This window comes from Dermacentor variabilis, chromosome 8 (genome assembly GCF_050947875.1).
Source record: "Dermacentor variabilis isolate Ectoservices chromosome 8, ASM5094787v1, whole genome shotgun sequence".
Lineage (NCBI taxonomy): Eukaryota > Metazoa > Arthropoda > Arachnida > Ixodida > Ixodidae > Dermacentor > Dermacentor variabilis.
In genome coordinates, this window is record NC_134575.1 from 31,857,542 (window position 1) to 31,879,888 (window position 22,347).

The 22,347-nt window shown below is 51.1% G+C and overlaps 2 protein-coding genes across 2 annotated transcripts; one reads left to right on the forward strand and one right to left on the reverse strand.

The window, feature by feature from the left end:
- Positions 1-3,447: 3,447 nt before the first annotated feature.
- On the forward strand, positions 3,448-6,398 carry LOC142590989 (uncharacterized). Its single transcript, XM_075703364.1, has 2 exons — positions 3,448-4,986; positions 6,040-6,398. Exons 1-2 carry the CDS (start codon positions 3,583-3,585, stop codon positions 6,346-6,348), a joined length of 1,713 nt encoding a protein of 570 aa, XP_075559479.1. The 5' UTR covers positions 3,448-3,582; the 3' UTR covers positions 6,349-6,398.
- A 5,614-nt stretch (positions 6,399-12,012) lies between these two features.
- On the reverse strand, positions 12,013-17,527 carry LOC142591356 (uncharacterized). The gene is made up of 6 exons (XM_075703679.1): positions 17,518-17,527; positions 13,584-13,861; positions 13,101-13,340; positions 12,784-12,904; positions 12,400-12,695; positions 12,013-12,246 (listed from the first exon to the last, which is right to left on the reverse strand). The coding sequence occupies exons 1-6, from the start codon at positions 17,525-17,527 to the stop codon at positions 12,013-12,015; spliced, it is 1,179 nt and encodes a 392-aa protein (XP_075559794.1).
- Positions 17,528-22,347: the final 4,820 nt, after the last annotated feature.

Here is a 22,347-nt window from a genome sequence, read left to right on the forward strand (position 1 = left end):
AAAAGTAGAAAAAACTAATCACCATGTGAAGAAAAACATTTTATTCTACTGCATGCATGAAATTGGCATAGCCAATGATTCAAAAGGCTCCAGGGGAATAATCTGAATGTGGCTTTCCTCGCTGACTCCGTTTCCCAGCTGCTTGAAAAGCTGCTGAGGACGTTCGCTTTTTCCCTGCACTAGCAATGCGACGACAGTCCTTTTCAGTGGCCCTCCGACTACCTTTAGAGGTCTGTTCTAATTGCAACTCTCTCAATATGCTTCAGCTGGCCTCATGGGTGCCAAGGTTGAAGCGCATCACTGCCTCTGCAACTGCTGCCTCAAATGCAAACAATAATGAAGTTTTGTCTTTAGGAGCAAGGTTCCAAATCACAGAGTGCAGTGGTTCATTGGCATTCTGTGTGTGCCTTCGCTGGCACCATTGCAGCAGTTTTTTGTCAGCCAGGCGCTGCAAGACAGGACGCAGTGTATTGCTGACCACTACTGGCAGGTTGCACCTGCTTTTTGGTGCTGGCTCATTCTTTGCCATGGCAGAGTTATACTTGCACCACGAGTTCGGACCATACGGGCAGAAGTTGTGATCTGGCAGCTCATCCATCGATGTAATATGATGGAATGTGGCCCACACAGCATTGTGCATTTTGTCAACATCTCTAGCAAAAGACTTGATCGCCCATCCGTAATAGCTGGAGATCTTTGTGATCAAGTCTCCAGTCAGTCATCGTTTGCCGCTAAGTGCTGTCCAGGTTCATCAAACTTGTGCTTTTGCACAAGGTTACGAAGTGCCCTGCCCATACACTTCTGCACATGATTTGTGCAGTCTTCTTTTTTAACCGCAATAAGGCCATAAATTTTGGCTTCTTCAATGGTATTATAGGACCTGCTGTCCCCATCACAGAGCATGGCGGTATACCTGAGGCCATGTAGTGAGAGTGAACGTTGAAACAGTATCTTCGCTGCCTCAACTTCAATTTGGCCGGCCTAGCTTGCAGCTTGCGTTTCTTTTTTTTTTTTTTGGCAAGAATGTTTTGCGTTCCATTTAGCATAACCTCGGCTGTCTGGTTTTGGTCCATACTCGAAGCCAAGGCAGAAATTGGAAAGGACCACATACTCAAGCAGATACCCCGAGAACAGCTCAAAAATTTTCCGAAATTTAGCTCTTTGTAAAGCTCTTTTTCCGGCAGCGCCACACTTCTGCACGTTATCAGTGCATGCTCTGGTTGCGGAAAAAATATCACTCCTACTGCGGAAAAAATATCATTTAGGACACTCTGCCCATTTCCCGTGCTCTGCAAAGCGAGCGCCGCAAGAAGACTTACTTCAAATGGATTGCAGTTCGCCGATCCTGCAATTCGTCGCGAGCTTCACTGCTAACGAATTTCCCAACAATTGCTGCAACAACACTTTCCGCTTCACGGCTATGCCTTACTCACGCGTCTCCCTTTCAACAGTCAGTGCTCCAACGCACACTCGGCAAACAGCAACTTCCAACAAGATGTTCACGGCGTCCATGTCTACAATCGTGTACGTCGTGGGAGAACTCTCGGCTCTGCACTCACTCGCGAGGCACTTCATTTTTTCGTTCCGTCGCCTAAACCAACGTGAGTTCAGAAATTCTCCGCAGGGTTCGCTGCTCCCGGATGCCACAACCTGCACTCGTCAAAAAAAGTTGAATCAAGCCTTGTGCGTTGGGGCCGCACTGCTACGTCGTCCTGTGGGGCCGCTATCGCAACTGCCGGTTAAACATCCAAGGCGTACGCGTCGTTTGCCAACGCGCCTTCCGCGGATCTCGAACCTCTGCTGAGGCCGTTATTGCAACTGTCGGGGCAACATCCAAGGCGTCCGCGTCGGCTGCCGCCACACATTTTGTCGATGTCGAGCTCTCTGCTGCCGTTTCGACGCTCGCTATCGTCTCCATAGATGGCAGCGGTACAACTCTTCGCGGCACATTTTCGTCTGTTTTTGCCGAACTGGTACAGGGTGTGGAATTTTCGATAGTCCTTAGGCATAGCGCTCGCGGGGGTTCGATGACAGTCTATGACAAGATGGCGAACACCTCGTTCATGCCAGGCGCCTGAGACGCCATCGAAACTGCTAACAGCCAATTACAAGCCGCCGTTTTGTCACATGTCGGCTTCGGACCAATCAGACAGCAAGATTTCGTATTTCTTTCTTGTTCGACAGCCCTGCGCAGCATAGATTTGAATGCTCGCGCTTGGCGGGAAAGAAAGCCCGAAGGAGGCATTTTCGAAGGAGACCAATATGGCCGGACTCCGGTGAATGGCTGCGAAGTTACGAACGGCGCCAAATTGGCTGCCTTGGGGTGTTTCACCAGCATTAAACTCGCGCCGTCGACAAATAAAACTTGCTTTTTAGCAAAACTATGAGTTTTTAGGCGCTAATTCTTTTCGAGCAGGTAAAGAATGATGTGCTGAACGCGATCATAACAAAATTGAAGAATCGACTTTCTCGTAATTTTTTTTCGTCTTCAAGACCCGTGTCCCCGTTTATTGGGCACGATATCCCGCCGACGGTATACTGGTGATACACTGTCAAAACGCTAATATACCGGGGCCTCTTGCATGAACCCGACAGAAGCGGGTCCAGTCGGCTTGTCGGGCTGGAATTGGCCTCTCCAGCTCGTGCAAACGCTGCCCGGTCGGCCTGAACGAGCGTCGAGTCGGACTAAGTCGGCCCGTCTGCACGGGGCGTGGGCAGACCCAGCTCGACCCGTTTGCAATGCGCATGTAAACGCTAACTGTAGGGGGCTGTAACCGGTGCGGAGACTTGCGCGGAAGCAGTCTGACGTCGCGATTAATGCGCTGCGCAGCAGGAAGGCTACCATGACAAGGCGCAAAGGCAAGCACCCTGCATAATCATAACGACGCGACCCATGAAACAGAAGCTGTTGCAGAGGACTACCATAACCGGAAGTCCAGTTCCTACGCGCCGATGTCTCGGCACGACGCTGCGTGCCGTTGTAAAGCGCGCGCGATCACGACAGGCTGGATCAGCCCGATTTTCTTACTGTCGGGTTCACATAATTGTAGCCTATAAGGTTTGAGGCCATATCGCTTGAAAACGGCTCCGGTGTTCTGTCGCCACACATGCATTGCTTCGGATGAAACCTTATCTCCTGCAGTGCATCACATGCACTAGTTCATGCACCTATAACCTTATGCTGTGTACCAGCAGGCACACAGAAGAAGGCAAAACGATCGAACAACTTGCCACTTCTCATGCTCTTAATCGCTGTTCGCCGCTTTGAACAATAACCCTCGCCGAGTAAAGCCGGAAAACTCGGTTGCGCGCCTTTTGGATAAAGCATGCGCCTGCGCGCATCTCGCCGCAATATTTCTTCTGCACGCGTTGAGGGTGACGACAGCGCCGCCGCACCTGCGTGACGTCACGTTGCTCACTCGTAGTGTCTCACGTCTACAGCAGGCATCTGGCGAAAGTCGATCGTAAAGCTCGGTCAGCGCCGTCAATTTTTCCCGTTCGTTGGGCCGCGCCACTCGAGCCTCTAATTCAACGAGTGCGAATAGCTTCCCTAACCAGGCGCATCCCGGCCACACCGCAGTGATGCTGAGTCTGCGCGCCAACCTAGGGGTGTCTTCTCTGGTCGAGAACCTGAAACATCTGATGGCGCACGCCATGTTCGCCATACGCGAATTGGACCTCACAAATTGCATTCTCGTCGAACCCAAAGAATTGCCTCTGCATATTGGCAAATGTACGGCACTCCAATCCTTGCGCTGCGTCGCCTGCCCGCTCCGGCCGAGCGACCTGCTCGGTTTAATGCTGGAACGGCTTCCGCATCTGGCGGAAGTTGGGTTCTCCCTCGTGGCTGAGTCGGACGTGGAGTCGGAAATAAGGCACGTGCAGCAGAGCGCGTCGGAAACACCAGGTGCCCTGGCTCTCAACCTCCGCCGCATGTATGTAGAAGTGAGCGGCTACCTGAACTTCAAGCTCCTCTCGGCGCTCCTGCGCTACTGCCCGAACCTCGACGAGCTGCATGTTCATTTCGTGCGCGGAGCCTTCTTGAATGCGCTCCTGGAGTGCAACGACATCCTCCAACAGTGCGTAAATTTGAAAACATTCGCGTTCTCTTCCGAGGTGCCAGCCTCCAATCAACGCCTGCCGTCCACACCGTTGGAGTTCATGAGCTGCGCGGCCGTCTGCGCCAACATCACATACCGGAGGTCGACCAACTCGTGGAGCTGTGTTCGACTCCAAGACCTCGCTGTCGACGCCGTTGATCCCCTCATTCTGCCGCAACAAATGGTCCTGGTTGCCGTCCACCACGCAGAAGGCTTGACGCCGGAATGGATTCGCGTGGCCAGCCTTGGACACTTCTGGGGGAACGTGCGCCAACTCTGTCTTCTGCTATTTCCGGCACAGCCCTCCAATGGTGTTTACGCGACGGCAGGCGTCGCGTACCGCGACAGTCTTCACGACTTCATCTCCCTATTCCTGCAGCAAATCGTCGAGCTTAACATAAGCGCGTTCCACTTCGACGCGGACCTCGACTTGACGGCACTGCTCCAGGACGGCTCGCTGGAGCATCTGCAATCCCTCTCGGCGACCCCTTGCGGGCTTCGCCGACCGTCAGCTCTGCGCCGTCTGGCGCAGAACTGCCGCGACTTCAAAGAACTGGACGTCCGCATCGATAGGCGGGGCAGCTTCGTTCGGTGCGCCGTCTGCGAGGGTGAGTTCGTCCTCAATCCCGAAGACAGGTTGGAAATGTGCGACAGCGCCCCCGTTTTTCATAATGTGCTTACCAGGCTGACTCTCAATGAAGTTCATGGCCGTATTTCCCTTTGGTTCGTCGAGGCCTGTCCAGCGGTTTCAGTGCGGCTCTCAGACTGCCCTAATCCCTCGCACCCAGACTACCCGACTCTGGGTCAGCTGCTCGCCAGAAACAGCTCGCTGAGTTGTCTCGTGCTTCGGCACGATGCTCTGCCCTTCGGCGAGGCGTCTCTGCTGGTGAGTCGGGATTCCGCTACGGGCTTTCCGTGCCACGAGCATATTTAAGGATAGCTCCGTACTCTGAACGTGTCGACGGTGGCGGAACTGAAATTTCCTCGTTTATTTCTTCGCTCAGTGAGTTACGTACTGCGCAAAATCAGTGAAAAACGATGAAGGGAGAGGTAGGACAGAGCGCAGACTACCAATGGGTTTATTGCATGAAAAGACAGAAAGTAAATATACAGGCAAGGTAATCGCTAGCGCCACTCAGAAATACGAAAACATTTACAATCGCCTTGCTGCCACTCGGGCAGTAGATCTGAACACGTTTCCTTCAGAAGCGAAAACAAGAAAAACAGATTCTGCTCGGTGCGTTTATTGTTCAGTATGAACCAACTAATCCGCAACAAAGTACTTCTGCATTATCTTTACTGTGGTTAAGTACCTTTCTTGAGATAGATGCTCAAGGTAAAAATATAGTTACGCTAGCAGACACTACCGCCCTCTAACGGCAGAACACAAGAAAGAAAACTGCTTCCAGAGCTAGCTGTTTCGCTCAGAACAGGCCACCGATTCCAACAATAAGTTCCTGCAGTAACACACAACCGATTTGCTCCCTTAAAACATTTTAGGGTGTTTCGATGAATTTCTGATATTATTTCTCTTCATAAAATTTACCGCACACAAGAAAATCAAAGGGTTGGATAAGAGCAACTGAAATTGCTTCGGGAAGACGTCATAGGTTCTGCCCCTCCGCTGGTGCACGTAGTTGCATCGTTGCTTGAGCTGAAACAGCGCAAAATAACACGACAGGAAAAAGGGACAGACACACGCTGTGGCATTTCGTGATATTTCTGCTCAGGTCATGAGCTGGCCAGCCCAAATGCGTGCACGGTAAAATAATTTGCAGCTTTAAAGAAAAGATTTAAAATGTGTCTATAACTCATACCCTCGCATGATTGTTTTTCGGCGTAGAAGTGCGAGTTAAAGACAAATTTACGCCGTTATGACGCCGTTATTAAATTGTTTAAGAATATAACGTAATTTTCTGCGGACATCGTTCCGTTCCAGGAAAACATCTCCCGCATCGCCAGCCTGCAGTACCTGTGCCTTCTGTCGGCGGCGTCATTACTTGACAAGGACGCCGAGGTGTCCCTGCTGGCGTTCACCGCCAGCCTGAAGCCTCACATAAAGTGTGTACACGTTCACTACCGAAACTCCACCCGCGCCACCGTAATGCGGATCACGTGGATGAAGCGGGCTGGCGCTACAAGCGGTGGCGTCCTGGTTCCAGACGGTCCCTGCTTCCTCTGTTGTTCGACGGCGACGTTCATAGGACTCGCCAAGCCCCTTAATCGTGATTTCAAACAGATCATGTAGCTGAAGGTACGTCAGAGACGTAATAAAATGTCTTAGATACGCGCAAAAGTGCTGCCTACAATAATGAAGCTTATCATTTGCTTTTTTCATTGCTACCTTCAATATGTATGTCTTATCCGTTGTTCATTTCATCAAGAGCTATTTTTCATTCCTACCTTCGAATATGTATCAACTCGCGCTGGAGGGGCCCTGCAACACTTTTTGAGCCCGTTAAGTAAACCGCGCTGGAAGCGGGACAATGCTTCCGGAACGCATAGGCCAAGTATACGCGTAGTGCGCGCCGATGGACGCGCCTCTGGTGGCGCCCTTGCGCAGAACACACGGGAGAGGAGCCAGGCAAGCGCCGTAGTTTGTTGTGTCATTGATAGTGCTTCTCTGTCTTATTCATGTTTTCAGAGCAAAATAGGCAACACCCTTCGCATGTGTGGGGTGGCCAAAGCTTCAAGGAATGTCGAATAAGAATTTTTGCACGGTGGGGGGCTCAAATACCGGCGAAAACGTACCGGCGATACGGTTCTAATCACTCCCGGCAAAGCCTCATCAAGCGGGAGCAACGATAGCAAAAATGGATCGTCGCTTCCGCGGGAAATTTCTTGTTCTCATCCTTTCCGTTGTCTCGTCGGTGTTTTTTTCCACTCGATCATACTTAGACGCGTAAGCGACAAAGTTCGTCTGCAGTGCCGCATGCGGTTTAATGGCATTTCGTAAAGTTCGGAATGCCGTTTGCTGCTTATATTGTTTTCCGCTTCTTTACTGCGTTGAGCTAGCTAGGTAGCACGATTGCACGAGCGCATTGTGTTTTACGTCTACGAAGTTTGTAAGAACTGAAATTGTTGGTTTAATGTGGCCCGGTAAGTTCTCGCACCACCTTTCGCGCACTTTGTGTTTTTACATTTATTTTATGCGTGGCTTCGCACATGTTTAACTGTTGCTAGTTGCTCCATGCATAACTCTTGTTGATTCTTTTGAGCTACGAGGTTTTCACCCTGCCTCCTTTGTAAAGGGTATAAATCACGCAGTGTGTCATTGGAATGATAGCAAGGAAGTGCTTCTTTAACAGCTTTATTCTTTTCGCCCTAGGGTATCTTAGATATTGTGTTTTCTTTTGGAAATGTGTTTAGAAAATAGGTAGCCCCGTGCGAGAATTGCTAATGGTTGCTACATATGGTATCCTTGCTCCATTTTTCGCTGAAAAGTTCGCGTCACGTTTGGGAAGTCATCACACCTCGATGCTGCCTGAGCAGATTTAACAAGCCGAGCAATTTGTTTCGCAACGTAGTCCCTTCTTGCATGTGAATTTTGTACTCAACTGAATTCTTTCTCATTATGCATACGCTGCAGAGGAATAAATTCGGCCTTGTCGACAGCGCTCACCTACTTTGACTGGCCCTGCTGCGGCTTGAAATATATCGTGTAGCACCTCTCTCTAGCAATATAAAAAAATGTACTGAAAAGTTAGGCATTAGCTTTGTACGTTTCCAAGAAGCTACCTTGGGGAATTTAAAATTGAACAAACTGCAGCGGGAACGGAGTTCATCACCGTATGCAGCAGAATTGCATCGGCGGTACAGCACTAACACGCGGTTTTATTAACCCGTGCGGTTGGCGACTTCGTTGACTAGTGTATAAAGAAATTTTCAATTACTCTTCTCGAGGCGACTTCGACTGCACTTATTCGGCGATGTCACATGTATTCATCGGCAGAAAAATCACAACGGCACATGCAGACATTCCACCGTGCGCATTTGTTTGATATAAGTCTGCACTAAGGACGGGTGCTGATTACTGAGGTACAGAAGCAGCATTACGGCAAGGGTAGAATTAAAAGAAAACAATCGAGAGATCACATTACTCAACAAATTTATCGGCTAGTTAATATGAGCTCCACGTAATGTAAATGGGGTTCATGGTGTTTGGCTGCGGGGCGTACCAGGCACGTATGTCGACCATGTTGTCCCAAACACCAGTAACATCGTGTTCATACATGCTCCCACAGATGTCAGCGTCTTCCCTACCCGAACAAAGGAGAAATCGCAGCCGTGAACTTCAACCATTCTTGCTCCAAAGGAATGTCGTCTGCTATTGCTCACGCGCGCACTGTTGGAAGCGCCCGCTAGGTGGCTATCAGTGGCGCCTCTATAGGCGGTGCACGAGGCCTATTGCTCGCTTTCATGACGCAGGGAACGTACGGTGTGGCGTGACCGCGTGCCCACGGGGCGCTGAGAAAACGCCGGTCAACATAAAACCCCCTCAATCTCCAAAAGTAGTGCCAACTAAAACCCCTTAAACTTCGTAAAGTAGTGACGCTCTCCACCTCCGCCTTCCCTCTCCTCGTTTCTCCTCTCTTCAACGCTCCCTCCTCGACCGTGGCGCCGCCTACACTGCTCGAGCGTAGCAACTGCGCCAACATGCACTCATCGCCACTCCGTAGACGCTTCTCGAGCAAAAATGGCGCGGATGCATGGCGCGAGGACCCACGTGATGCTATTAGGCCAACAGCGACGCCGCGTCAGCCTCGGCCAGAGCGCCGGAGGAGGAGGCGGCATTCTTCAGAGCGTGGCACTACTTTACGAAGTTTAAGGGGTTTTAGTGCCAACCACTTCGCTCCTTCACCGCTCCACTCTCACGCTCGGCGCGACCTCGACAATGGCGCTACCTATGCTGGCCCTGCTGTAGAAGACGGCTAACGCGCTACCAGAGGAAATCCGCGGAAAACTTATTTTGAGCCCTGCTGAGCACTTTTTGAGGCGAGGTTTTCCTTCATCAGAGGGTAACTGGCCTTAATAACATGTTTGAATCACGAAAAAAAAATTGAAAAAAGGACCGTTATTTACGGCATAAAGCGCCCGCACGTTGAGAGTTCGTGTCGCTTAAACAGCAAGCATGCACACGGTGTGCTCAAACACGCGCGTAATTACCTCAGTTCCAGGTTTCGGCTGCGTGAAAGTACGTGTACGTGGTTTCGTATGTTCATTTACGTAAATGCCGTATACCTTTGGACAGCCGGCGCGTGAAAGACTCCAAATGGGTCGGGCCAACAATGCTTAGCAACATAGCCGTTTACGCTCCGCGCCTTTTACAGATGTGCGCAGCCCATGCACGGTATGTGGCAGCCATGAGAAATGTTTTCACACGTAGATAGTATTGCAAGTTCGTGGAATTTGATGCCAAGAACGAACTTGATGGGACAACTGAACAGAGGTTCCGAAAACAATTATCCCTCCCTCATTAGCACCTGTAACACGTTTATTGCAGTGCTCATTTTATATCTGTATACTACGTACGTCTGTATTCTTTTGCGTTGCAAGTTTTCGCATAGAAGCAGTGTTACTCTAGCTGGAACACTAAAGGCACACAAGCAAGAGAAAAAAATTATTCTGGGGTTTTACGTACATCAACAACGATATTATTATAAGCACGCCGTAATGGGGGACTCCGATTTAACTTTGACAAGCTGGAATTCCTTAACGTGTCCGCAATGGATGGGACACAGGCGTGTTTGCATATCGCCCCCGTCGAAATGCGACCGCGATGTCCGCGACTCGATCCCGCGACCTCCTGCCAACAATCCGTCTGCGCGTAATTTCCTCGCACTGCGCCAGAAATAGCGGTCGGAGGGCGTTGGAAAGAAAAAATAGACAAAACAGCAACGGGCTCTTCCACGTGACACAGATTGGCCAATGGGGCAGCGGAGGAGGTTGAAGCGACAGGAGGCGTGGAGAAGGAAACGCCGGGGAGAGCGGGGTGGCAAAAAGATCGAAGAATGGCGCTACTCTTGGAAAATTGAGTGTCTTTAGGTCAAGAGAGCCCTCAGTGGCGCACCTCTCGGTTTCGGGTAGTCCGAAAACTCAAAACACGGCCTCCGAGATCGGGCGGCAAATCTCGGAGGCGATGTGCGAAGCCCTGGTGGTTAATACAGTAGAGAATGAAGAAAAGTTGTATCCCCAGTGCCAACACTGCGCACGAGAGGTTGAGCAGTGTACAAGGTTAAAGACCAGAGTTGGTCGAATATGTCTTTATCCACTTCTAAAACGCGCACGTTCCTTTCCAGGGATGTTCTTCAGAGAACGCTTAAAAAGAACTTCCTATATAGACCGCAGCCAATTTATTTCTTAGCCACAGAACCGGAACACTGGAAATACGGAGCATGCATGCGCATATTCGAAATTTATACGTGCCGTCACTGACACAGCTTCTCGCCATGCTGGTCCTCCAATGTGGCCACACCTAGGACGACGGCTGTTCAAGCCATCGCATACGAATCAAATGGTTCTTGCTATTCGGATCGTATTCGACTCTAGCATTCCATATTCAAAATTGTCGAACACCATATGTATAAGGCCACTGCTGCTTTTACGGTCTTCAGGGAGAAAGACAGATTCAAGCGGACACCTTCTGAACCACTCTAGTGCAGGAGAACCGCGGTCATTGCGCCAGCGATCCAGTTCCTGGACAAACGCAAGAAAGAGGTCACTAGCACAGTTAGTCACTAGTTAGATCACTAGTTGCCAGCCATTGAGTAAGAATTGCTTGCCTTAGGAAACCGGCAAATTATAACTTATTCTAATGGTTTGGGCTAGTGGGCTTTCCATAAGACTGTGTGATACAGCGAGAAGCGCGAAAAGGGACACCGAAAAACGAGGACAAGCGCTTGCCCTTGTTCTTCCTTGTCCGGCTTCGCGCTACACCACACACTCTCCTACGTATTGGTTGTCTCGATATAGACAAAGAAATTTATTATATGCACAATCTCACCATTCTTCGACATCATCAGAACGATACGCGGTGATGTAGCATTGCCCTCAGCTCCACTGTAATGAGCGCTATACTATACAAGATATATCTGGTGATGTGCTATTTCTCTTCCTAAGAGAAAAATTAATTCAGCTGAGCGGCTCACGTAATGCGTAGGGCAGATAAACGGAGGACCATTAGCGCTGATGCGCAATGTTCAATTGTATATAAGGGTTTGAATATGTACATTCATTGGGTTCGGTTGACGCAAGGCAGGTTTTCTTGATGGCTTTGGGAGGCCTTTAACCTGCTGAGGGATCAGTTGGAATTACGATGGTAATAATAATTAATATTCATTTATGTTCTAATTTAAAGTGCAGTCATTTCGTTGCAAACGTACGTAGCGATTTTATTTTTGATAGGTCGGCTCAGGGAAGGCAACGTTCGCTAAGCTTCGGGCGGAAAGCTTGCAAGAGCAGTGCCCGGATGCCAAATTTATGAATAGTCATTTAATGATGTATTTGTTTGATGACCTATTTGTTTTGGTTGTGTTGGTGCGGAGCTCTACTGCAAGGACTGGCGTTGCACACGTCGTCTTTTTTGACACTGTCGTTCGCACGATACACGAAAACCTGCTACATCGGATCCCTCAGCTGTCTGCGCCGGGAACAGCTTGTTTCAACCAGGTCTATTTGAAAACAAACCGAGTGGAACAAGACACCGTAACGAGCGCCAGGCGGCATCAAATTTCAACATACGTGTGTATTCCCAAGCAAACCCCTTCATATATATATATATATATATATAAAGTCCACAGCGCCTGTTATCCAACCGAGTAACGGTGCAGCGGTCTCTACCATCCAGTATTCCGCCTGGGTGCCGCTGTTGGCAGGCCGGGTGTGGCAACACCAGGTGCTGCCTTAGTCAGGCTCACTCCGTCCGAAGGGTCTGCAGCGGCAGGCTTTGAGAGTGGCGCCGGACTTTACACCGGCACAACGGGCAACGCTCGCCGCCTTCGAGGTCGGCTGTGCTTCGCTGGCAACGACTGGTGTAGCCGTTCGTGCTCTCCTGCAGGCTGGACTTCTGGAATGGCAGTCGATGGTGCAAGCTAGGTTCCGAGGCGAGGCCTAACGTGGTCGGCGTGCCTTTGCCACGTGGTCCCGTCTGGCATGCGGACGAGCAGTGACGAAGCGCTGGCAGGAGACACCACTTGTCCGGCGCACCAGGATGGGCAGTACGGAAGTTCCTGGAGAATGGAACTCGCGCAAGGGTCCGGGACGGTACCCTCGTTCAGCAGCTAGCTTCTGCTTCACTTGCTTCAGGAGCGTTCTGGATCGTAGGTCGATGCGGATGCAAGACTTTCAATGGTGCCTTGACCATGTGGCCCAGTAGCAGCTCACAGCGGGCACGCCCAGTGACATCGTGGGTCTTGGTCCGGTACTGGAACAGTACTCGGGCAACCTGCGTCCAGAAATTCCCCTCTTGGTTCTTCTTGAGCTTGTCCTTAACTGTATCTACCAGCCTCTCGTCTGCACCGTTTGAAGCAGGGTGGTACGGTAGACCCATCATGAGGCGGATTCCCTTCTTCACCAGCCAGGCCTTGTACTCAGTTCCTGGAAAAAGCGGTACCATTGTCGGACAGCATGACGTCAGGCAACTCATGGGCGGCGAAGAACTGTCGCAGCGGCGCAAAAGTCGCACCCCTTGACGCAGTAGAAACAGGCAAAACCTCAACCCAGTTCCAAAAGGCACCCACCACCACCAGCAAGCAATGGGCCTTGAAGGGCCCTCCAAAATCCACATGCAGGCGGGACCAGGGCCTCTGTAAAAACGGCCAGGGGGTGATTTCAACGTTACGCGAGGCCCTCTCATGCTCCTGACAGACATGGCAGCTCTGCACCATGTGAACGAAGTCTTTGTCCAGGTCAGGCCACCAAACGTGGAACCGGCCACCGTCTTGGTCTTTTGCACGTCAGGATGGCTAGCGTGCAGCCACTGCAAGACCCTGGACTGGAGACCTTGTGGGTCACCACCCTAGAACCCCACAGTAAGCAGCCCTGCTGCAGGCTAAGCTCGACGGCCTTGTGGCTATAGACCCACAGAAACAACTCTTCCCCTCGGGACACTGCCTTGACCACCTGAGACAAGTCCGGGTCCTGGCTGGTCGCCTGTGACACCGCAGATCTGGAGAGTGCGTCCGCGTACGCGTGCTCCAGCGTGAACACTTCAGCACGTTCTGGAACAGCAGCAGAGTACTTCTGGCAGGGACAGGCAACTCAGGGCATCAGCAGGTTCCAGGTCCTTTCCCGGATGGTAGACCAGCTTGTCACCGCCTTGTCCGGCCCTAGCAGCCCCAAACGCGGCTTGCGTACCGTGACCTCCTCCAATTTCGGGCCCCACAGATACTGGCGCTCGAGCACGCACAGGAAAGCCAGGCCTTCCTAGCGCAGCTCGCTGTAGGGTTGATCTGCAGCATGAAGCCAACGAGACGCAAACTACACAGGGCGTTCCTGGCCATACTCGTCCCGATGCGCCAGGACGGCTGCCGCGCTGTACGGCGACACATCTACAGCCAGGACGACATGCTTGGTGGGATCGAAGTGCACCAGCACTGGAGCCTTGGTGATTAACCCCTTCCTACGCTGAAAGGCCACGTCCTGCTCCTTCCAGGCACACTGCTGACTATCTCGAAGCAGAAAATGCAGCGTCTGTAGGTGCACGGACAGGTTCGCCAGGAAACTCTTGCAGAAGTTGATGAGGCCAAGGTAGTTCTGAAGCTCTTTGTTGTGGCGCTAAGGCGCCTTCAGCACAGCATCAACTTTCGAGCGGAAAGGGCTAGACCGGCCTGCGAAATGACATGGGCCAGCAAAACGCGCTTTTCCAGCTTGAGCTTGAGACCAGCGTCCTGCAGTCGTACCAGGATGTTCAGCAGATTCTGCAAGTGGTTCCCGTCGTCGGTGCCGGTTCTGGGGCTTAAGCCACACCAAACGGTAAGCGCGTGTACTTGAAGAGCCCCAGAGTTGTCGATATTGTGACATACTTCTGGGAGGCATCCTGAAGCCCCAGCTGCTAGTAGGCGCCTCCGAGGTCGAGCTTGGTGAACTTCAGCCCCCCGAACAACGCTGACCAGATCGTCCTTCCGACCGTTAGAAACGCTCCACAGCGTGGTGGTGTGAAAGATGACTGATAGCAGGCATTTGTGCTCGTCATTGTTTATTTGGTGCGGTGATCAATATTGCCCACCGAGCCTGGTATGCCACCGAGCTTGGCGGGCCAACGAGGATTACGCCCGAGAGTGCGTCGAATTCTTGTCACAGTAAGGCATTAAAAGCGCCCCTCACAGATAGATGCGCAAGCGCTGCATTTACGACTACAAATTCTTAAAACATTGACTTTTTGAACAGCGCGCTCGTGGGAGAACATAGACTTCCATTAAACCCGTGTTGACGAAGGGAGTGAGCTGTTCAACTTTTAATGTGTGTCCCTTTGTTTTTGTTTCATTTTGCTGCTGTCCCGTTTTTACAGCGAAGCTGGATACCTCTACCATCCAAGAAAATTTTCCTGTCAATCCTGGCGTGGTAACCAAAAAATTCCCCCTATGTGTGCCAATCCTGGAGATAGTGCAATGCCGGGCCGACTCGCGGCGGAGGTGAAACAGGCGTAAAAGCACTCCCCATACGTGGGCCGATTCCAAAAATGGTGCAATGCCGGGCCGACCCGCAGCGGAGGTGAAGCAGCCGTTAAGCACATCCCATACGTGGGCCGATCCCGAAGACGGTGCAATCCCGGACCATGGCGGAGGTGAAGCAGGCGTTCCGCCATCCTCATACGTGGGCTGATCCCGAAGATGGTGCAATGCCGGGCCGACCCGCAGCGGAGCTGAAGCAGCCGTTAAGCACTTCCCATACGTGGGCCGATCCCGAAGATGGTGCAATGCCGGGCCGACCCACGGCGGAGGTGATGCAGGCGTTCAGCCCGCCACATACGTGGGCTGATCCCGAAGATGGTGCAATGCCAGGCCGACCCGCGGCGGAGGTGCAGTTCGCCGTTAAGGGGACTACATACACAGCTTCGCTGGTCATCCTTCTTCACAGAGTGGAAGGGCACTAAGATTTTGTTTCTTTCTTTCTTGAGACTTCAGTACAATAGCCACCATGCTCTAAAGAAAAATAACGTCGTGAGTTGCTGCATCGCCTTATCGGTGTCACGTTGTTGTTAACTTGTCCTTTGTTAAGCAACGAAGGAGCGCACTTAAAGGGACACTAAAGGCAAATACTAAGTCGACATGGCGTGTTTAAACACCATCCCAGAAACCTTGCAACGCTTCTTTCGTGCCAAGAAAAGATTTAGTTTACGGGAAAATTGCATCTGAAGGGTCCGAATGCCTTTTTTGAAATTCAAATCTCCCGCCCCCCAACCGGGGGAGTGGTGGCGTTGCATATGCCTGCCATCACCATCCTTTGCTGCCTACCCTCGGTGAGTAAAACGGCGCCCGACAGACGGAGGTGCCGAGTCAATAAGGGCTGTGGATTCGCCGCTTCAGCTGCTTTTTCGTCAAGTGCTGTGGAGCGCTCGGCCATCCCGCGACATCAAATGGAGGTTGAATTCTTTTGTACTTGCAGTTTGTGCGAGTTTCGCGAGCCAGCAAAACCAGTGCAGCACTACGCGACTGCGAAAGTGCTGAAGCGCGAAAGCGTGGGCTCCGCAGAGTCGAGCGCAAACGAAACCTTGGGACCGCCTGCGTCGTTGTCATGGGCAATTTTAATTAGTTCCATTTTTTTTCTAAAAATGAAATAGAACTGGACAAGTAGCATTTTATTCCATCCTATATTACGACAAAAGGATATTTTTTTGCAACGAGTAGCTCAGCAATAGTGACAGAACATAACTGAGGAGTGCTTTCATCATTCTACAAGTGCATGAACATCCCGGGGAAGTCTCTAATCATGTCCCGCATTTACCTCAATTTCTCGATTATTAAAGCTTTGTTCGCAACAAGATAGACACCTTAGAAATTCTAGAGCACCAATCTATCCCTTTAGGTTGACTTGGTATTCGCCTTTAGTGTCCCTTTAAGCATGATATACCGCCCCTGTCGAAGCGCTAATATCGGGGCAGAAGCGTAGACGGTTGGCCAGTTGGTGCATGTTGTGTCGTTGAGCGGAAATACGGGCGGGAAGAAACGGAGTGGACAGCACAGAGGCTCCCTTACAACTGAAGCTTAATGAAAGGTTTTCCAGGAAGCGGAGCGCCGCACATGCGCAGTCAAAAAGAAGATACAAAGTTCATGCGTGATCACGTGCAAACATTGTAAAACATGCTACCGCCCAGGGAGATACGTCTATTCTTTATCCGTCAAGCCAACTGACGGGACACTGACACACGTGGAACACTGTGCCAGCCTCAATAATTTCTCTCGCTAGTCAGTCATTAGACTTGTTTACCATTCGGTCCTGTCTACCCAATTTCTTCCCACCCGTATTTCTGCTCAACGACACTACATAATATCGGGGTGTCTTGTGTGAGCCCGAAAGAAACGGATCGAGTCGGCTTTTCTGGTTGGAATTGGCCTGTCGAGCTCGTGCAAACGCTGCCCGGTCGGGCTGAACGAGCGTCGAGTCGGGCTCAGTCGGCCCGATTGCACGAGGTGCAGGTTGATCCAGCTCGAGCCCGTTTGCAGCGCGCATATGTGGCCTAGGGTTTATATATGCATCGACGACGAAGAAATAAAGAAGTTATTAGTCAGCGCCAGTGTGTATGGTATCTTCTTTTTCTGCTCCGTCTGAGGTGTTTCAGCTGTAACCATCAGTTCAGTTTAAATATAAACGCGGACTGACCGGGGCTACAGCCGGCGCTGGGACTAGCGCGGAAGCAGTGTAACGTCGCGATTTATGCGCTGTGCAGCGGGAAGGCTACCATGACACGGCGCAAAGACAAGCACTCAACATAATCATAACTACGCGACCCATGAAACAGAAGCTGTTGCAGACGTCTACGGGAACCAGAAGTACAGTTCCTACGCACTGATGTCTCGGCACGACGCTGCGTGCCATCGTTGTTCAAGACTTGTCAGAAGCGAGTTCATGTAAAAGCGCTGCGGTCACGTCAGGCTCAATCAGTCCGATCTTCTAACTGTCGGGTTAACATAAGTGTAGCCTATACGGTTAGGGGACATACCGCTTGAAAATGGCTCCGGTGTTCTGCAGACGCACATGCGCTCCTTCGGCAGAACCTTATCTCGTGCAGTCTATCATATCCACGAGTTCATGCATCTATAACTTTATGCTGTGAACAAGCAGGCTTACAGAAGAAGGCAAAACGAGCGAACAACTTCGTCACTTCTTACGCTCTTAATCGCTGTTCGCTGCTTTGAACAATATTCCTCGACGAGGAAAGGCGGAAAATTCAGTCGCGCACCTTTCGGATAAAACACACCTTCGCGCATCTCACCGAAATATTTCTTCTGCACGCGTTGGGGGTGACGACAGTGCCGCCGCACCTGCGTGACGTCACGTTCCTCGCCCGTAGTGTATCACGTGTGCAACAAACATCTGTCAAAGGTCGTGCGTAACGCACATTTAGCACAGTCGCCTTTCCCTGTTCGTAGGGCCGCGCCAGTCGCGCCTCTAATTCAACGAGTGTGAACAGCTTCCCTAACGAAACACGCCACCGGAACACCGCAGTGATGCTGAGTCTGCCCGCCAACCTAGGGGTGTCTTCTCTGGACGAGCAGCTGCAAGATGTGGAAGTGGCGTGCGCCATCCGCGAAATGGACCTCACAAATTGCATTCTTGTCGAACCCAACGAATTGCCTTTGCACATCGGCAAATGTACGGGACTCCTAACCTTGCGCTGCGTCGCCTGCCCACTCAGGCCTAGCGCCTTGCTCGGTTTAATGCTGGAACAGCTTCATTATCTGGGGGAAGTTGAGTTCTCCCTCGTGGCTGACACGGACGTGGAGTCTGAAATAAGGCACGTGCAGCAGTGCGCCTGGGAAATGCCAGGCGCCCTGGCTCTCAATCTCCGCCGCATGTACGTCGAAGTGAGCGGCTACGTGAACTTCAAGCTCCTCTCCACGCTCCTGCGCTACTGCCCGAAGCTGAACCACCTGCGTGTTCATTTCGTGCGCGGAGCATTCTTGAACGCGCTCCTGGAGTGCAACGACATCCTCCAACAGTGCGTCAATTTGGAAACATTCGAGTTCTCGTCCGAGGTGCCAGCCACCATTCAACGCCTGCCGTCCACACGGTTGAACTTCACGGGCTGCGCGGCCGTCTGCGCCAATGTCAGATACCGGAGGTCGACCAACTCGTGGAGCTGTGTTCGACTCCAAGACCTCGCTGTCGACGGCGTTGATCCCCTCATTTTGCCGCAACAGCTGATCCTGGTTGCCGTCCACCACGCAGAAGGCACCACGGCGGAATGGATTCGCGTGGCCGGCCAGGGACACTTCTGGGGGAACGTGCGCCAACTCTGTCTTCCGCTATTTCCGGCACAGCCCTCCAATGATGTTTACGCGACGGCAGGAGCCGTGTATCGCGACAGTCTTCGCGACTTCATCTCCTCCAAGCTCCAACAAATCGTCGAGCTTAACATAAGTGCGTTCCACTTCGGCCAGGACCTCGACTTGACGGCACTGCTCCAGGACGGCTCGCTGGAGCATCTGCAATCCCTCTCGGCGACCCCTTGCGGGCTTCGCCGCCCGTCAGCTCTGCGCCGTCTGGCGCAGAACTGCCCGGACTTCAAGGAACTGGACGTCCGCATCGAAAGGCAGGGTAGCTTCGTTCGGTGCGCCGTCTGCGAGGGTGAGTTCTTCCTCGATCCCGAAGACAGGTTGGAAATGTACGACAGCGCCCCTGTCTTTCGTAATGTGCTTACCAGGCTGACTCTCAATGAAGTTCATGGCCGTATTGCCCTTTGGTTCATCGAGGCCTGTCCAGCGGTTTCAGTGCGGCTCTCAGACTGCCCTATTCCCTCGCACCCAGACTACCCGACTCTGGGTCAGCTGCTCGCCAGAAACAGCTCGCTGAGTTGTCTCGTGCTTCGGCACGATGCTCTGCCCTTCGGCGAGGCGTCTCTGCTGGTGAGTCGGGTTTCCGCTACGGGCTTTCCGTGCCACGAGCATATTTAAGGATAGCTCCGTACTCTGAACGTGTCGACGGTGGCGGAACTGAAATTTCCTCCTTTCTTTTCTTTTCTCAGTGAGTTTCGTACTGCGCAAAATACCGGAAAAGCGATGAAGGGAGTGGTAGGAAAGAGCACAGACTACCAGTTTGGTTTATTGCAAGAAAAGACAGAAAGTAAATATATAGGCAAGGTAATCGCTAGCGCCACTCAGAAATGCGGAAACATTTACAATCGTTGTGCTGCAACTCGGGCACTAGATCTGAACACTTTTCTGTCAGAAGCGAAAAAAAAGAAAAACATATTCTGTTCACTGCGTTACTAGTTCAGTATCAAAAAACTAATCCGCAACAAAGTACTTCTGCATTATCTTTACTGCTGTTAAGTATATCTTTCTTGAGATAAATGATCAAGGTAACTTACGCTAGCAGACGCTGCCGCCGTCTAACAGCAGAAGACATGAAGAAAGAAAACTGCTTCCTGAGCTAGCTGTTTCGCTCAGAACAGGCCACCGATTCCAAACATAAGTTCCTGCAGTAACACACAACCGATTTGCTCCCTTCAAACATTTTAGGGTGTTTCGATGAATTTTTATTATAATTTCTCTTCATAGAATTTACCGCAGACAAGGAAATCGAAGGGTTAGATAAGGGCAACTGATATTGCTTTGGGAAGACGTCATATTCTCTGCCCCTCCACTGCTGCACTCAGTTGCGTCGTTGCTTGAGCTGAAATAGCGAAAGTAACACGACAGGAAAAAGGGCCAGACACATGTGCTGTTATTTCGTGATATTTCTGCTCAGTTCATGAGCTAGCCAGCCCAAATGCGTGCACACTAAAATGATATGCAGCCTTAAAGAAAGGATTTATAATGTGTCTATAAATGATACCCTCACAAGATTTTTTCGGCGTAAAAGTGCGAGTTAGACACACTTACAACCTTGTTAAAATTTTGAAGGTGTGAATTGTTTAAAAATGTAACGTAATTTCATGCGGGCATCGTTACGTTCCAGGAAAACATCTCCCGCATCGCCAGCCTACAGTACCTGTGCCTTCTGTCGGCGGCGCCATTACTGGACTATGTCGCCACGGTGTCCCTGCTGGCGTTCACCGCCAGCCTGAAGCCTCACATAAAGTGTGTACACGTTCACTACCGAAACTCCACCAGCGCCACCGAGAACCGGATCACGTGGATGAAGCGGGCTGGTGCTACAAGTGGTGGCGACCTGGTTCGAAGCGGTCCCTGCTTCCTCTTTTGTTCGACGGCTACGTTCATAGGACTCGCCAAGCCGCTGAATCGAGACTTCAAACAGATCATGTAGCTGAAGGAACGGCCTAGATGTAATAAGATGTCTTAGATACGCGTAAAAGTGCTGCCTACAATAATGGAGCTTATCGTTTGCTTTTTTCATTGCTATCTTCAATATGTATGTCTTATCCCTTGTTCATTTTATCAATGGCTACTTTTCAATCGTATCTTCCAATATCTATTAACTCGCGCTGAGGGTGCCCTGCAACGCTTTTTGAGCCCGTTGTATAAATCGCGCCAGAAACGAGACAATGCTTCCGGAACGCATGGGCCAGGTATCGTTCGCTTTCATGCAGCAGGGAACGTACAATTCGGCGTGACGGCGTGTCCAGGTGGCGCTGCGGAAACGCTGCTCAACATAAAACCCCTCAATCTCCGAAAGTAGCGCCAACCACTTCACTCCTCCTCTGCTCCGAGCTCGGCGCGGCCTCGACAATGGCGCCGCCTGTCCTAGCCCTGCTGTAGAAGACGGCTAACGCGCTACCAGACGAAACCCGCGGAAAAGTTGTTTCCAGCCCTGCGGATCACTTCTTGAGTCGAGGTTTTCCTTCGTCAGAGGGTAACTCGCCTTAATAATATGTTGGAATCGCGAAAAAGAAATTAGAAAAGGACCGTTATTTACGGCACAAAGCGCCGGCACTTTGAGAGTTCATGTCGCTTAAACACGACACATGGACACAGTGTGCTCAAACACGCGCGTAATTACCTCAGTTCCAGGTTTCGACTGCGATAAAGTATGTCTACGTGGTTTCGTAGGTTCAATTACGTAAATGCCGGATACCTTTGTACAGGCGGCGCGTGAGATTCCAAATGCCTGGGACCAGCAATGCCTAGCAACAGGGCTGTTTATGCTCCGCGTCTTTTACAGATGTGTGCAACTCATGCACGCATTGTGGCGGTCATGAGAAACGTTTTCACACGTAGACAGTATTAAAAACTTCAACAACATACCAGCACATGGAATCGTCTTATTTGTTTATTACAGTGCAAGTGGGTGGAATTTGATACCAAGAGCGAACTTGATGGGACAACTGTACAGAGGTTCCGAAAATAATTATCCCTGGCTCATTAGCATCTGTAACAGTTTTATTGCAGGGCTCATTTTATATCTGTATATGTGCGCCTGTATTCTTTCGCGTTGTAAGTTTCCGCAGCGAAGCAGTGTTACTCTATCTGGAACACTCGTAGCACACAAGCCAAAGAAAAAAATTTATTCCTGGGCTTTACGCACATGAACCACGATATTATTATACGCACGCCGTAATGGGGGACTCCGATTTATTTTTGACCAGCTGGGGTTCTTTAACGTGTCCCCAATGGATGGGACACAGGCGTGTTTGCATATCGCCCCCGTCGGAATTCGACCGCGGTGGCCGCGATTCGATCCCGCGACCTCTCGCCATCGATCCGTCTGCGCGTAATTTCGTCGCACTGCGCCAGCAATGGCGGTCGGAGGGCGCTGGAAAGAAAAAATATCCAAAACAGCAACGGGCTCTTCCACGTGACACAGATTGGCCAATGCGGCAGCGGAGGACGCTGAGGCGATAAGATGCGTGGAGGAGGAAACACAAGGGAGAGCGCGGTGGCGAAAAGATCTAAGAATGGCGCTAATTTTGGAAAATTGAGGGTCTTTAGGTCAGCAGAGCCCTCCGTGGCGCACCCCTCGGTTTCGTGTAGTACAAAAACTCAAAACACTGCCTCCGAGATCGGGAGGCAAATCTCAGAGGCGATGTGCGAAGCCCTGGTGATTAACGCAGCAGAGAAGGAAGAAAAGTTCTGAGCCCAGTGCCAACACAACGCACTATAGATTGCGCAGTACGCTCGGTCAAAGA

Excerpts from the sequence above, each read along its gene's own strand:
- LOC142590989 (XM_075703364.1), top strand. The coding sequence starts at position 3,583 with ATGCTGAGTCTGCGCGCCAACCTAGGGGTGTCTTCTCTGGTCGAGAAC. Across the intron at positions 4,987-6,039 it reads TCGGCGAGGCGTCTCTGCTG|GAAAACATCTCCCGCATCGC; the intron begins GTGAGTCGGGAT and ends GTTCCGTTCCAG.
- LOC142591356 (XM_075703679.1), bottom strand. Across the intron at positions 13,341-13,583 it reads AGTATGGCCAGGAACGCCCT|AAGTACTCTGCTGCTGTTCC; the intron begins GTGTAGTTTGCG and ends TGTCCCTGCCAG. Across the intron at positions 12,247-12,399 it reads CGATCCAGAACGCTCCTGAA|ACGGGACCACGTGGCAAAGG; the intron begins GCAAGTGAAGCA and ends TCCGCATGCCAG.